The sequence below is a fragment of the Siphateles boraxobius genome, unplaced genomic scaffold (genome assembly GCF_051911475.1).
Source record: "Siphateles boraxobius isolate OS27281-9 unplaced genomic scaffold, OSU_SipBor_1 3, whole genome shotgun sequence".
NCBI classification, from domain to species: Eukaryota; Metazoa; Chordata; class Actinopteri; order Cypriniformes; family Leuciscidae; genus Siphateles; species Siphateles boraxobius.
In genome coordinates this window covers 15,930,525-15,946,731 of record NW_027508919.1, presented here as the reverse complement: position 1 = coordinate 15,946,731, position 16,207 = coordinate 15,930,525, and the positions used below count along the sequence as shown (strand labels likewise).

At 37.5% G+C, this 16,207-nt stretch overlaps 2 protein-coding genes across 4 annotated transcripts; both read right to left on the bottom strand.

Annotated features, from left to right (window-relative positions):
• Positions 1–5,693: 5,693 nt before the first annotated feature.
• On the bottom strand, positions 5,694–10,954 carry gask1b (golgi associated kinase 1B). Its single transcript, XM_077247961.1, has 4 exons — positions 9,918–10,954; positions 9,070–9,278; positions 8,708–8,934; positions 5,694–6,910 (listed from the first exon to the last, which is right to left on the bottom strand). Exons 1-4 carry the CDS (start codon positions 10,726–10,728, stop codon positions 6,703–6,705), a joined length of 1,455 nt encoding a protein of 484 aa, XP_077104076.1. The 5' UTR covers positions 10,729–10,954; the 3' UTR covers positions 5,694–6,702.
• Positions 10,955–11,364: 410 nt separating this feature from the next.
• On the bottom strand, positions 11,365–16,202 carry tmem144b (transmembrane protein 144b). Of its 3 annotated transcripts, none has more exons than XM_077247960.1 (12): positions 16,113–16,202; positions 15,563–15,688; positions 15,363–15,485; positions 15,188–15,287; positions 13,939–14,019; positions 13,318–13,399; positions 13,116–13,189; positions 12,796–12,914; positions 12,538–12,657; positions 12,283–12,380; positions 12,133–12,190; positions 11,365–11,813 (listed from the first exon to the last, which is right to left on the bottom strand). In XM_077247960.1, the coding sequence occupies exons 3-12, from the start codon at positions 15,481–15,483 to the stop codon at positions 11,683–11,685; spliced, it is 984 nt and encodes a 327-aa protein (XP_077104075.1). In that variant the 5' UTR covers positions 15,484–15,485; positions 15,563–15,688; positions 16,113–16,202; the 3' UTR covers positions 11,365–11,682. The 3 variants fall into 3 exon arrangements, with proteins under 3 accessions (XP_077104075.1, XP_077104072.1, XP_077104074.1); XM_077247957.1 differs by lacking the exon at positions 16,113–16,202 and adding an exon at positions 15,900–16,045; XM_077247959.1 differs by lacking the exon at positions 16,113–16,202 and adding an exon at positions 15,900–16,045 and having other exon boundaries at positions 12,137–12,190.
• Between the last annotated feature and the right edge of the window lie 5 nt (positions 16,203–16,207).

Sequence of the window (16,207 nt, the reverse complement as noted above, 5' to 3'; positions counted from 1 at the left end):
GATGATTTTTATTTTTGTTTAATTTATATACTTTTAATTGAACAGCATGGTTTTTCAACTTGAGTCAGTGTCAAATATTTGTGAATGACTAAATGTAAATTTTATAATCATTTCATTTAAATGAACATAATGCTTTTTCAACTTCTGTGTGAGATAAACTTTCAAGGTCCTCAGCAATGCGGAGGGAGGGGAAATTCCTGCTTTGACACACACACACACACACACACACACACACACACACACACACACACACACACACACACACACACACACACACACACACACACACACACACACACACACACACACACACACACACACACACACACACACACATAGACGCGCGTGCTCCCTATGTTTTTGAGACAGAGTCAGATCATTCATACATTGGATTGTTTGCAATACTTTTGTGGCTCCATTTTATTTAAACTTTTTGTGTGAGGTTTTACATAAGCTGTATGTTTTTTCTTCAACTCTCTAATACATTTTTAACTGTTTGGAATATTTTTGTGACTCCATTTTATTTAAACTTTTTGTGTGAGGTTTTATTTTATATTCTTTTAAAGAACAGATAAACTTTCACCATTTTATTTAAATGAACATAATGTTTGGTCCAGTGAATAGTTGTAAATTTTTTTCTTATCACTTTCACAGCTCCCCTTGATAAAGCTCAGGAATGCGGTGACCAAAACACCAACTTCAAACAATCAAAGTAACTGTCACCATCAAAGCCAATACATCTCAAACTAACTGTCACATCACTTTGTAACTGTAACATCAAAGCTTATGTTAATATCAAAGACCAATACCTCCCTTTTCTTGATCAAATGAACTTCAAACGACCAAACTAACTGTCACACATCCATCATTTTGACAGAAGCTGTAACCGCAAGGGGCGGAACTAGGTCAAAGGTAACCATCCATCATTTTGACAGAAGCTGTAACCGGAAGGGGCGGAACTAGGTCAAAGGTAACAGGAAGGGGATGAACCGGAAGGGGCGGGACAGGAAGGGGAGGAACCGGAAGGGGCGGGGGAAGATCAAAGGAAAGCCACGCCCACCTGTCAATCAATCATTTTGACAGTTGCTATATGGTATTAACTACTGACGTGCCTTCTCCTTTATGAGAGAGTATTTCAGCTGAAACAACTCATAAATCAACTGACACAACAATAAATAATGTGTTGCGTTTCATACACCACTCATCAAATGCTAGCTGTATCAACAAGTCAATTAAGCAGCATGTTTGAATGAATATCTTCATTTTTGGATACAAACCGTGGATAAATTCTACATAGTTACGGCTGCAGTAGCACTAGTCATTACTTTAGTCTTTAAAATGCTCAGAGAATCCTTGAAAATCTACAAATGCATTTTCATTTTCCATGCAATTACTCATTTCCTGGTGGATTTTTTTTTTTTTTTTTGGAAGGGGCAATGGAAAGTTTGGTGATATTTAAAAACACAATTTCACTGCTGAAGACATTTCAAGCTGTAATGGCTTCCAAAGTTATCTTTTTTGTCACGCCTATATTTAGTGAAATGACATATGTTCCTCTTAACTGCATGTGCGTAAATTTAACAGCAGCTCAGATGATTCAAATGCCGATGTGAGGCAGATTCTCTGGCCTGCTTTTATATCTGGACATGTAAATAAGTGCAGTGTGCTGTGTCCCCTAATGTAGTTCTCAAGTGGGGTTAAATAGCACATGGGGATAGAGGCAGCATTAGCGAGAGCTTTTGTAAACATGCCAGTGATTCTCTCTCTCTAACACACACTCCCACGCACAAAGACATGCACACATCATAATCTCACACACAGCTTATTTTACTCTTTGTTCTATGTGCATTCCTGTCAGGCAGACAAAGGGAGCCAAGGTATAGTGTGGCTGAGAATATATGAGAGAGACAGACAGGGAGATAAACCTTAAAGGGATAGTTCACCCAAAATTTTAAATTGTATCCTAAACTGTAAGCTGTAGAACACAAAGAGTTCTTAAAAAAAATATAAACCTTTTACAAATCCTTTATCCATAAGTGAAAGTTCACAACATCTGCCAAACTCACAAATAAATGCCTTGTTTCACAGGCCAGGCTTAAACCTATAGTCCCAGACTAAAATGCCTGTTTGATCTGTCTTAAAGGATTAGATCACCTCAAAATGAAAATTTCCTAATAATTTACTCACCGAAATGCCATCCAAGATATCCATCTTTCTTTCCTCAGTGGAAGAGAAAATAAGTTTTTTGAGGAAAACATTTCTGGATTTTTCTTCGAATAATGGACTTCAATGGCAACCAACGTTTTGAAGTCCAAATCAATGCAGTTTCAAAGGTTTTTGAAGTGCTTCAACAGCTGAGGATGAGAGTCTTATCTAGCGAAATGATAGGTCATTTTCAAAAAACTATGGGAACTAAGTCATCACGTTGATAGGTCACTGTCGATGTCGCCGGCGCAAGTACTGCCCTACTGTTTACAAAGTTACCAATACAATTTGAACTATCCTCCTTCGCACGCTCGCTTTGTAAACTGTATGGCGGTACTAGCCGACGACATCGAGCCTGACCTTTCAACATGATGACGTAGTTCCCGGCGCGTTGCAGATCAGCTCAATCCGAACAATTGTAGTTAAAAAGTATATATATATATATATATATATATATATATATATATATATATATATTTCTTTTTTTTTTTATATGACCTATCGTTTCGCTAGACAAGACCCTCCTCCTCAGCTGCGATCGTGAACAGCCTGTTGAAGCACTTCAAAAACCTTTGAAACTGCATTGATTTGGACTTCAAAACAGTGGTTGCCATTGAAGTCCATTATTCGAAGTAAAATCCAGAAATGTTTTCCTCAAAAAACTAAAATTTTCTTCACCCCGGGAGGAAAGAAAGACATGTATATTTTGGATGGCATTGGGGAGAGTAAATTATTTATTATTTTGAGGTGAACTAATCCTTTAACTCAAAGTGACTTGCACAGACATACCTTAAAAATAGTCATAGATTTAGCCTGTTCTGGATTAAACAAAGCTGATTGCAAGAGGAAGGATTACAGCTAGACAATAGGACTAAATTGAAGATTAATTAATCCTTCAAAGAGGCAGGTTTAATTTACTGTTTGTGAGAAAGCATGGACTATTTGGAATATATAAATGAAGAAAAACATGCACATCAGAGGCCAGCAAAACGAGTACTTGTATTGGGGTAATTCATTAAATTACTTTGATGACTGTTTCTATTTTATGAGCACCATTACACCAAGATGCGTATACCTAATCTAATTGACTTAACCCAAGTGTTCTCATTTAGGCTTGCTCACCTTAGTACACAACTAGTACACAATCCCCTGGTTTAACAGACAAGACTTAAAACTAGTCCAGACTAAAATTCATGTTTGAGCAATTTAAACTGAAACCAGCTTGCACTAACATCTTAAAATATGTCAGTGTCATTTTTTGTCTCAAGATACACACCAGTAATGTTTTTTTTCTAAGGCATATTTATAAAAGCTAAGCAAAGGCTGCGACGAAGAGGAAGATTTGCAGTGAATTATGATTTATTATGATTCACTTTCTGTCTGTTTGGAGCTTGCCATGCTGTTGTGTACATGGTCATTGGTCACTATGAACTGCTGTATAATGGTACAGTTGTATGATGAAAACTCTCTTTTTCTGTTCCATAGACAACAAATTAAAATACAATTTGTGTTTTGTAACACGAAGGTGAATCAATTATGACAGAATTTTCATTTTCTGCATTTCCAACCTACCTTTAAGATCAAACCAATGTTTTTTCAGTCCAATTACCTTTTCTGAGTTTCTATGGTTAGGGAAGAGTTAAATAGCTAGTATCCTACTGTTGGATCTGACAGCTGCACACAGTCCCCAAAGAGAGATTATTTTTGACAAACTGAATGGAACAACTGAAGGAAACCTGGCTGCCTGCCTCAGGCGTGTTGTGCTGCTTTTACACGCAGATAGCATCTATCCAAGATAAAAAAAAAACATGACCAACATGAATCTCAGCAAACATCAACTGTGGCACAACTGAGGACCTTCCGTATCTCATCACAAAGTGCAGTTTCAGGTTATAACATGCCCTGATTTTTAATCTCTTTTTGTCTTCCATCTGTTTTATTCATTTCATTTTTGGCTTCACGTGGAGGATATTAATGTTGAGCAAGATTCATATTCCAGATGAGAAACTGAGGGGGACTAATGCACCCGTGTCATGTCTAGAGCCTTGTTTTTTTATACAAAGGTATGAGCTCTCAGCTTATTGTGCTCTAACAGATGCTGTCGATCTCATACTATACTGTACATCTGTCTGCCAACCAGGTGGGATGTTGCTGGGGTGATGTTGTCATAGCAACAATTTAAAAAAAAGAAAGAAAAATAAGACAGACAGTGAGGCAGTGTAAGATTCCTTTCCATACTTTCACATGCTCGAGAAATGGAGCAGGTCAGCTGTGCAGGCAAATGAAAGGAGGATTGAGATGTTAGGAAACAGCTGTGAGTTATGAATGATGAGCAATGATCTATTATTTTTTTTTTTTTTTTAAGAAATTGTTCTGTCTGTTATATATTACAAGAATGAATTATATTATATGGAAAAGCCTTCTGGATGAATGAGATGTTCAGCTGTTCTGTGGACTTTTACAAGTCTGGTTAAGGTCACAAGCTATAAGAACAAGAAAGAGGGAGAAATGGAGAATAATGGTTTGTTTGATAGAGCGGAAAATGGCAGTTATGTCCTAACAAAAGAAAAATCATAACAAGTGGTATAAAAGCTTTCTTGTTAGGATATAAAATGAGGGCAGAAAGCACAACAGAGGGACATAAAGAGTGGAAATTGTCCCTATGACTGGCAAATATGTTACTTGCAGCATGTTTTACAGTGTTTTTAAACTTGAATGAAGAAACAGACAGAAAATTATTAGAGTGGAATCATTGTGTCAACTGAAAGGAATTTCATTACACTTCAAACATTGAAATAAAATGAGGTCATATGCAAAATCAGCTCTCAAAAGATGCATATTTCCATTCCCAATTATGCTTTGCTGCATTTGATATGAAAACAGCACTTCCCATGTGAATTTACAGTTAAAAAAACATATGGATGTGAGAACACATCTGCAGGATGGAAACAACAGGGAAGATGAACATGAGCGCTTTAACGTTTAATTTAAGTGTTTGCATATCCAGCAGAGGTGATTTGACATTCCAAATTACCTGATTTTGTGGTAAGAGTGTGGCAAGACACAGCAAGTCCACTGTGCAGAGCAGATACATCTGACATGGGTAATGCTGCCAAACATTAAGTATTTTCAAACGCATAAAAGAACTCTTGTGTGAGCATATTTCTGTGGGGTGTCTGGAGTTTTCCTTCACGCTTTCAAAAGGGTAACTTTAGGCTCTGAGAACTAACTGGCCGGTTGGCTGGCAGACGAAAAACGCAAATGAGGGCAACAGCAAAGTCAGAAGACAGCTGAACTCAGCTGAACTCAAACTGAAGTATTGCTGCAGTCAACAGATAGCATGAAAATGAACATGATAGCTGTTCAAGGATTACAGTGAGAATAGATCCAAAGGCTGTCATATTAAGCATCTAGGTTTAAAGTGCTTTGCCATTTCCAAGATTATCATGTTTTCTGCAGTGACAAACAAACAAACAAACAAACAGTGGTACTGTCTATAATATAATTCATTTAATTAAATTCATTATTCTATTAATGTAATATTGAAGTGATTTTCCAATGGACAGATGGAACACTTTTAATCATCATAGTACAAAAATAATGTTTTATCTTCACTGTGATAAACTTATACACAAGTGCAACATCACCAAATGGAAATGATTATGGTTCCAGAGCATTATTATTCAATTTAACACCGCAGAAATTATACTAAAAATCTGAGTGTTTGGTTACTTGCATCAGGTCTTCTGACATGCAACTAGTTGGCGGGAATTGACTGAAGGGATGGTCTGATTCAGAGGCTAAGGCTGCATTCGAAATCGCATACTCAAGAGAGTATTTACTTCTTTGAATAAGAAATTACTTCACAACCACTAAAAAGGTATGTTCTTTATAGTATGAACGTGTGCAGTATGCATGTAATTTGGACGTACTACATTCGCCATGTTACCCTTATCACGTGACCTACTAGCGTCAGGTCACCGCCATTCACAAATCCTCTCCCGTGGCCTCATGGGATAGTAAAGTGTCCTTCATATGCACACTTCAGAATCTCGTCGGAAGAAGTAGGTCAACCGGGTACTTTTGGCTATCTTTTATGAGTACTGTGAATTTGGACCTACTGTTTTTCGACTAGTAGGGAAGTATGTGATTTCGGATGCAGCCATTGTCTGGTGGAAGTTAATGAAACAGATCATATCACTTACAGCGCCTTTAACTTGTGGAATGTTAGTTGTGTTAAAAAATAGCCCTGGACTCTGTGTAGAGCATTTAGGGAAACTATCCTTTAATATGATTTTGTCTTAAAAGGTGAATTACCTACAACACCACAAAGTGGTGGTTTCAGAAGTGCACTGAGTTTTGACTTAAAGACCTTCAATTCAACAGTTCTTCATTGTCATACTAATCTGTCAAAAAAACAAAAACAAAAAAAAACATTTACTGAAAACCAAAAGGTTGGTGGTTCATCTGGCGCACTGAAAACTGAAGCTCCATTTGTCAAGAGTTCATAGGTACTACTCTAATCCCATGGGCATTGATGTACGTGAGCAAGACTTTGGCTCTTCTCTCAATTACGTCAATGAGTTTTTCAATGCCTTGACGGCCTCCCTGACTGTCCCAGTACTGCTGGTCGAGAAACAGCGATTGCAGGAGCTTTTCCCTGAGACGCTGAGACCTCAACACTGACACAGATTGATCTGGTAGCCTGAAAGAGGAAAAATATTGAAATAATATAGTAATGCACTCCAAAATTATTAAAACAAACTTAGTATAGAGTAAATAACCACCTGTTATAACATACAATATCATTAAATACTGTTTTTACAATCCCCACAAAACAAATTGCATTGCTAACAGACAAATTATGTAATACCATGCTGTGATGCAGATAATGTGCAAGCTGTGATACTCATTCACAGCAATGGGCGATCATTTATTCTGATTGATGTTATTGCACAAGTGAGCTTGCGTTCCCAGAGGTATCACATTAGCAGCATCGCCAGCAGAATCCCTTAGCTCAGACAGCTAGTGTCAGATTGTTGGCGTATGTATTTGCTTACATCTTCAGTGGTGTTGGCTTACTGAGGTCAAACTTGTGGCCTCACAGATACAAATTCTTAGTTGCAGAAATTACAAAAATCACCTCAGATGATCCAGTATGAACAAGAAAAGATGCACAAAACTATTTATTTAAATTTAAAAACATTTGTCATCTGGATTTTAATCTGAATTAACCTGTGATTTGTAATTCAATTAAACTGCAAGGATTCATTTCTTTGAGGTCATGAGTTTCATCAACATCCTTCAAGTCCTTTACATCAACTTGCAAGACATTTTAATTGAAAGAGAGTACCAGTAGCTGTAAGGGTGGTTCAGGCTGCAGGATCAACGAATGACTAAAGAAACATTATCAGCAAGATGGTAGAAAACTACATTTCTTGTCTATCACCAATGACAGAAATAAGCACAGTAACAATAGCAAAAGATGTGGGACAGCATTGCTATAGTGTAACGGCATTGTATTGCAAGAGGCAGCACATTTCAAAGTTAATACCGAATCAAAACTATAGTTAGCACATCATTTGTAATTGCAAGAGTTTAATGACTATATCTGGTTATGGTTACATTTAAAATAGATGTATGAGATGATAAAAACTTATGCCATTAATCGTATCCAGCATATAGAATGTTACGAGAGAGAGAGAGAGAGAGAGAGAGAGAGAGAGAGAGAGAGAGAGAGAGAGAGAGAGAGAGAGAGAGAGAGAGAGAGAGAGAGAGAGAGAGAGAGAGAGAGAGAGAGAGAGAGAGAGAGAGAGAGAGAGAGAGAGAGACTGTTCATTTTTCAATTCTACATGTGAAAATGATTGGTCTTTAAAAAACATTTGCACAGCATCTCTGAAAAATCTGGCTATGCTTGAATTATAACATCATTATTAAATTAAAGATCAAGAGGTCATGTATAAACTCTAACATGTGAAATACGGTGCTGGAAATTTTTTTTATTACACCCATTGTAAGGTTTGTGCCACAGCTGCCCTAATGCCCACAGTTTTGCTGATTACCAAAATCATTTATGTTTCTGTAATGGTTAATCCATCAGTAAGCTCTGTAGTCACAGTTGGCCAAGTCAAAGTCCAGATTTGAATCAACAAAGTTTGGATTTAGTGGATTCAAAGACAGATTGCACAAAAGTTTAATCAAAAGCAAGTCTTTGGGAACAACTAGAAACTATTGAAAGTCAGTTACAACAGAGACTGTGGAAAATTACTGTACACACAATGGCAGCCCTTGGTGCCCTTGCCAAAGGACACCATATACAAAATATTAAGTTTTGGTTATTATGTGGGAATATACTATTTAGGCCAGTCAGTTTCAGTTTGTTAGTCAGTTTTAGTTTTAAACAAGTTTTTGACAGATTCCAAATATATTTGTGTTTTCTCTTTATTATGACAGGTGGTCTAATGAATGTGTTTAGCACTGTAGGTCTGGTAAATTTACTCACTCTTTGATTCCCTCTAGTAGCCTGAAGTCCAGATTCTCCTCATCTCGGTCAAAGTAGCCCTTGTTGTTAAAGAAAACCAGGTGGTGTGGGTCATGTCTACGGTGGACTATGTGTGTCAGCTCTGTGCTGTCCTTATCTGTACATTCTTCATGGTGACCAAGCTCAACACAGGTGTCCTCTGGGCGGGGCTTAAATCCACAGCAGTTTTTATCTAGTCGATCATAAATCTGAGAAGAAACACAATCTTTATTTTGTTTTAAATTATTTGGTTTAAATTAATTGGTCAGAAAACAACACATATATGTTAATGTGCATTTACGTTTGTTTAAAGTTGCAACACAGATGAAAGTGGAGTAGAGTACCTGCAGAAGGAAATCAAAGACCACTAGCTTGCTCCATTCATGGTGGTGGATGCTGGTGCACCTCCACTCTGGTTTAGGTATGATGCCCCGATGCCAGCACTTGTATTTGAGAGAGGTTTGATATGCACCCCAGCTCAGTCTCTCAGAGGGTTGATCTACTGCTGGGCTTAAAGAAGGATCCCACAAAACCACTGGACAAGGCTGACCATCTGAAACAAGATGAAATATATGCAGGCTATACATGCATTAGAATGGTGTCAAAATGTGCCTGTAAAAATAAGACTTGGTTTGATATTTTGGTAATGCAGTTACATTTACACATCTTTTCTTATTGTGACTTAAAGGGATTGTTCACCCATTTACTCACCCTCATGTTGTTCCAAACCTGTTTGAGTTTCTTTCTTCTGTTGAACAAAAGAAGATATTTTAAAGAATGTTGGTAACCAGCCAGTTGGTGGTAGCCATTGCCGTCCAACATTTTCCCTACGATGGAAGTCAATAGGTGCCATCGGTTACCAACATATTTGGTGGTTAAAATATTTAGTTTTTGTGTTCAACAGAAGAAAGAAACACAGGTTTGAAACAACTTGAGGGTGAGTAAGTAATGACAAAGGGATAGTTCACCCAAAAATTTAAATTTTAAGTGTCCAAAACCTTTTATGGGCCACTATATTCTTTACCAATTTAATCCAAAATTAAGCAAAATACAGTTACTGCAACTAAAATATATAAATACAATAGAATAAAACATTAAATTAAGCAAAATACATTGGCCTATACAAAATATTTATGGCTAATTATGAAAAACTTTTTTTTTAATAAACAAAAAACAGAAACAAATACACTACCTCCAAGAGAGTGGAATCTTCTGCTGACAGCTGGCAAAGTTCTGTTCAGTCCCAAGATCCTATCCAGATGAAAGGCGAACACTTCACTCATGTCCAAGGGTCTCCTGACAATACCGCAACATTTGCCACACGCATCAGCATCGTCCGTGTGATTAGTCGCACTTTTAAATAAAATTAAAGAAGAAAATCCCGGAGGCGCAACTTCGGCAATTTGCGTAATTTTACTATCAGCTAGAAAGCGCATGGCCGTGATATCGTCAATGCTGAACCATGGAGGAGCTCTTTCACTGTATATCCTGATGGATGAATAATCACCGTTACTGCCATCAAGCTCAGAATATCCCAGTCGTTTGTCAACGGTGCCTGTATCGTGGCTCGCGTCCTTCGCTTTGCCCTGTGTGCCACTCTGCGCTCTCACTTTAACTTTCTTTCTCCGGAGTTTGGGGCGCACTGTACCCCTGATAATGGCCGGTTTGTGCCGCTTAGATTTGAGAGTTATATACACCACATTAGACCTGGTCGGACTCAGGGATTCATTCACTTCCCCTTCAGTGGGGTCCTGGTAAATTTTTCTAGATTGTTGAGAATAAATGCTATTGCTAGTCCACGGATCAGGACGTTTGTCTTGGCTTGTAGACGTGTGATTAACGTGAACGGTGAAAAACAAATAAATAAAACACACAACAGCTATGATCAAATACTTCTTAATGGCGGAATATCTCCCACAACAGTTGCAGACTTTCAAAAACGATACGGACAAAAAAATCATAGTGTCCCCGACATTTCCAGGACGAGTCGTTTGCATATCCATTGGTACGAGTGTCTGCGCATGATCAGGCTAAGTCACATTTCTTTTGTCCACATCGGAATTGCGGTCTTTTCGTTTACATATTGGTGGCATTCAGGAGTTCCAGATGATCCCCTCAGCGCAGCTCCAGCATGAATGAAGACAACTGTCCCGATGCCGGATCAGCTAACAGTCCCAAATTGACAAGAATGCAGCAATTGTCCTTACGCCCTTTTCACTGAAAACACGAGAGGCTAGAATGCGGTCATTATAAACTAAACTTTTAAAAATGTCCTCGTTTAGGCTATGCGTATTTTCCCAGTACATAGCCTATCTGAATATTAAAGCTGTAGCCTACCTGCTGAATAATAATAAACACCATAAGTTTGTCTTTTGACTGGTTTAAGAGTGGTTTGGGGCATTTTTCAGCATAACCATCTTAAATAACTTTTTTGTTGTTGTTGCTGCAGCAGCAAACCATCACTGTTCATTTTTTCACTGTACAAACTGTATCTATTCCCTAAAACTAATTTTGGGATTTTCAAAAAAACATCACTTCATATGAAAATACTGTTTTTCGGGACCCAAAAATTTCAGATATTGCTATCTTTGTGGGGATATTTTGTCCCCATAATGTAGTCACACACACACACACACACATTTGTCTGCTGATAGTCTTATTGGAAAGATTGGTACATTACATAAAAAGGCAAATTTACAGCTCAAAAAGTGTGGGATGATAATACGCAGATTCCGTTGAATAGGCCTACAAGTACAAACACAAATTTACATACATGGCCTAAGGGCTACTGTTTAATTCAAATACACGTGAACTTACAGAAAACCTACAATTAATTTGTACTCCAATTAAAATGCAATCGAAACGTGCAAATAACATCAAGGGCTACTATGCAACTGCAGATTCCGTATTAAAGGTGAAAAGCTCAGTGAAAAGCAATTTTTGGCAGGAATATTGGTTTAAAACCTGATCCACCATTGCCACCTTGTGGTAACAACGTACACACTCAAGTCTTTGAATAAGCAGTTAACAGGGAGCCTGCCAGGACAACACAAGATGCCAAAGCAAACAACAGCAAGTTCCCAAGACCCTGAGGAAAGAAAATCAGTTTGTTAAGCTAGCCTAAAATAAAGTTTCTGCTTTATTTCCTTATTACTGGTAATGAATCAATAGGAAATTAAAACGACTATGATCTAAATTGGCTCTTACACACACTTGTTAGTTTTTGATATGACGCTCACCATAATATCAAAACTAATGAAAGACAGTGAATTTATCTTATGCAAGGTGTTCTCTGCGGATTTAAATCAAAACATAAATATTCATGTTCATTTGAAAAACAGTGTCAGACTAGGTCACTTAAAAATGCCATCCAAAATACGGAATGAATACAAATAACTTTGTGTTACCTACTTTGACCTCTTTAAATACCACACTTCCCCACAGAGCAGCTACTAAACCATAACCCTGAAATCAAAGTAGAACACACTATCATTACTTACGATTTTCAATGCAAGGTGAATAAGAACATGAAAGATTTTCTTTTGTGCCATACTTACAGCATTAATTATAGGGAATGTGACCACTGCACTAAGGTAGTAATTTGCCATAAGCCAGGCATATGTGGCTAATCCCCACATCAAGCCAGTAAGAAAACCTGCATGGAAGATTTTACATGTGTTAAGAAACACGGGAACTCAAGTTGCAACTCAGTTGCTTTGCAATACTCCACAAATATGGCGGAGCTGCAAAGCAACACGGTCCTTTCATCCATGTTGAAATAAAGATAATGCAATGGAATGCACATTAATTACCAGGTAAGATGGCTCTGGGATAGATCCGAGGCCTGTTCTTCATGACTGCACAGTAAGAAAGAAAATATACTGTGCTCATGAGGAAAATTCCACTGTAATGGGCAAAGCAGTAGTCAATTTCTGTAATGGACAGAAAAACACGTTAGAATAGCCTATAAAATGCCTTTTAACGTCTTATTAAGCTGTAAAAATTGAATAACATTTATACTAAAACTACTTGGTCATCCCATACATACATGCATGCATGCATATACGTACCATTCTCACTGGATCCAGTGAACATACTTGAATTGGTTTTGGCATGAACTTTAATATAGAAAACGGGCAGAAAAGAAGAGCCATAAAGGACACCTGAAAATATGGCCAAGATGCAGCCCCTGTAACAAATAAAAGATTTTAATATTTATCTTCCAGAGATTTTACAATACTATAATATAAAGCTGACAATGCCATACATATAAATTCACAAACTTTTTTATCCATGGACACATAAGCACAGAAAAAAAGCCCTCAAACATCCCAGTACATAATAAAGAACCAGAAATGTCCTATAACTAGTAAGTTCTACAGATACTCACAGCACTCTTTTGCTCTTTGGTGAAATTGTGTCCACCCATGAATCACTGGGGATTGTGATGTCTTGATTCAACCTCTAAAGACAGTGTGGATACATGCACACAAAATGTCAGCAAATATGCGTGTATCCAAAATAAAATACACCAGACAATATTCTACATAACATCCAAAAAGCTCTTAATGTGGAAAAGCCCCATAACTTACCCTATCATCAATCAACAAAGGCATGGATTCAGGAGATGAACGTTTCTGAACATCACTTTTCACAAAGAAGAATATGAGGGCACTGAAACAAAGACAAGATTGTGTTATGATAAAAAAATAAAACCTAATCCAGAGAGTTCTCGCTCACAATAAATAAAACGCATGGATGTTTTTATTCCATATCCCATAAAATCAGATGGAACTGTACATCCAATACAACATGACTTAGGAGGAGTTTTATCCTGCCTTACACAATATATTGCATTTTCAATTTCAGAGAAACTTTTGAGCGAGTAAGACAGCAGCACTTTCATCTCAAAAGGATCTTTGTGAGGTGTTAATAAGTGAACAATATTTGTTTTTTTTGGGGGGGGGGGGGGGTATATTTGTCTGTCCATATTAAAGAGGTGAGCCTGAAGCAAGTCCTTTCCATTCGGATTTCTGAGGACTAAAAGCAACTTCTTAGTTGAATTAACAATGTTACTTTGTAAAATGCAAGCCTTCATTAGTAGCCAAAGAAACATCATCTTGATGTGTGCATTTGGAGGTAGACCATTATTACATTCCCTGCTAAGATGGAAAATTTTAATAAAAACACATAAGAAATACTTCTCCCATTACCTTAGCAGACAAAGGCCAGCTCCACAGTAATTGAGTATTGGTTTGGACACTTCCTCTGGATGCAGCCCAAACCAGCCAAACCTTGAAAGGAATGACTTTAGATGTAAGATTACCTCTGCCTTCAATTAAAAACATTGATAACACTTTATAATTAGGTCCTACTAGTTAACATTCATTTATGCATTAAACTACTAACATTAGCTAACAATGAGCAATACGTTTGTTACAGTTCATCTTTCTTAATGTTAGTTAATACACATACAACTGTTCACTGTTAGTTTGTGTTAGCTCAGGTCCGTTAAATAATAACATTTTAAATTTGAATCATGTATTAGTAAATGTTAACAAATGCTTTAGAAATATTTTCAATGTTAATGCTAACTATGGATAGCATTAACATTGCTAAGTGTTAACAAAACACACAGCTCTGTGTAAACACTGTTTAAAAAATGCATTAAACCAATACAATATAATTCTACTAAAAATTATGACTCTAAATTTAAAAAAGACATTCAGATTACAACAAAGTTTTTCTTGAAATTATACATAAAAAAATTACAGCAAAAAAAGGTCAAAAGGCCAGTTATCTGACAAACTGCTTAACATTACATATTTAGCAATGATTAAACCAGCTATATCAAGTAAATGTTCCCGACGTGCAGTATTTTTTTCAGCGTGTCTCACTTCACCTGCTTAACTTAGCTTGTCAACTAGCTCAAACTGCATTAATTAGCCTGGGCTGTGTCTCCCAAAAGCATTAGGAGCCCAAGTTGATCATGGAGACGATAGACCTTATTCAGAGCAGCAACATTTATAAAAGCGAGAATGTGAGGGATAGACTTCCTGTTTTCAGTGGCATCCGCTGTAAAATGCTGGATAAAGCTCCTAAATCACTTATTTTCCACAACTCATATTCTGATTTTTTTTTTTTTGATTTTTTTTGTGTCACTACTGAAATTTCTTGGAAAGACATTTTCGCATTGTTTCGTCAGCAGAACAATCCAAAAACATTAAATAACAGTACAACCCACTGAAGACATGCAGGTCTATTCCTCACAGCCCCTTTCCCTAGATGGCCCTGCCGTGAATAAGGTCTATTGCCACCAATGTTCTCTACAACCAGCTTGGCTCACAATGCTTTTGGGAAACACAGCCAGGACCAGCATATAAATCAATGTCCCAAAGTTTAACATCAGGAAGTTCAATACATCCCTATAAGCCCCTTCTGTCAAACATCAAGCCAGCTCACCTTGAGCTTGCCCATCCAATTAACAATCCACTGGAGCCCCAAAGCAAAATTCCAAGACCAAGGCCAATAAACTTCACAACTGGGACTGCTGTTATATTTCCTAAGAGGCAAATCTGTTATAAATTACATCTGTATGCATAGTAAACACATTTATTTGCTCACACATACACTTTACCAGTGGCCCAAAGTGCTCCTCCAAGCATAGCTGCAGGATGAGCTCTGGAGGGGTGAAACAATGTGTCAGCAACCAGTCCAACACACCAAATAGCTGAACTGCAAATCCACTGGAAAAACATTCCTGTAAAGACAGCAGTTTTTGAGGCAAGGTTGGTCAAATGTTGGTGTGGCGTGTAAAAGTATTGTTAAACTCCTCACCATCGCCGGTATCTATCGTTTTAACAGGAACAAAGTAACTTCCATACAACAGCACTGCAAAAGCACAGGCCACAAAGCCATAGGTGGTGTCTGTACTGTTGGCTTCATTAGAGGAGTGAGGGGGCTCTAGGTATAAAACAAAACTAAAGGTTGACAACACACTTGTGGCATTTATGCTCAAAAACAATAATAGACCATTCAAAGCATATTGACTGTCTACAACTGTCGACTTTCCAAGCACAGTTTGTAAACCCACACTCCCAGAGGTGATAAAGAGGCATCCTTTCAAGGACAGACCAATCAACATTTTTTTAATTTTTAAATATATTTAATCTACCTTCAACTGACAATGTGCTGCAGCATCTTACAACAAAAAGCACAATTACAGCTAGTAAAGCCATAAGTCTCCTCTTTTTCCCCTCACTCTGGGTAAGGACTTCATTTGTTGTTGTGATAGTTGAGTCAAGTGGTTTGTCGTAAACCAGGTGTCATTAATTGGCCCCACTGTCCCGCCCTACTAACATATTAGGGAGTTGTGGGAGGTACTTACCATTTAGGCTACCGTCATTGCCGATTTTTTATATATATATAGAACGTTAAGGCGACTAAGGCTTATTTTGCCTAACATGTTGTGTTCCAGAGAAG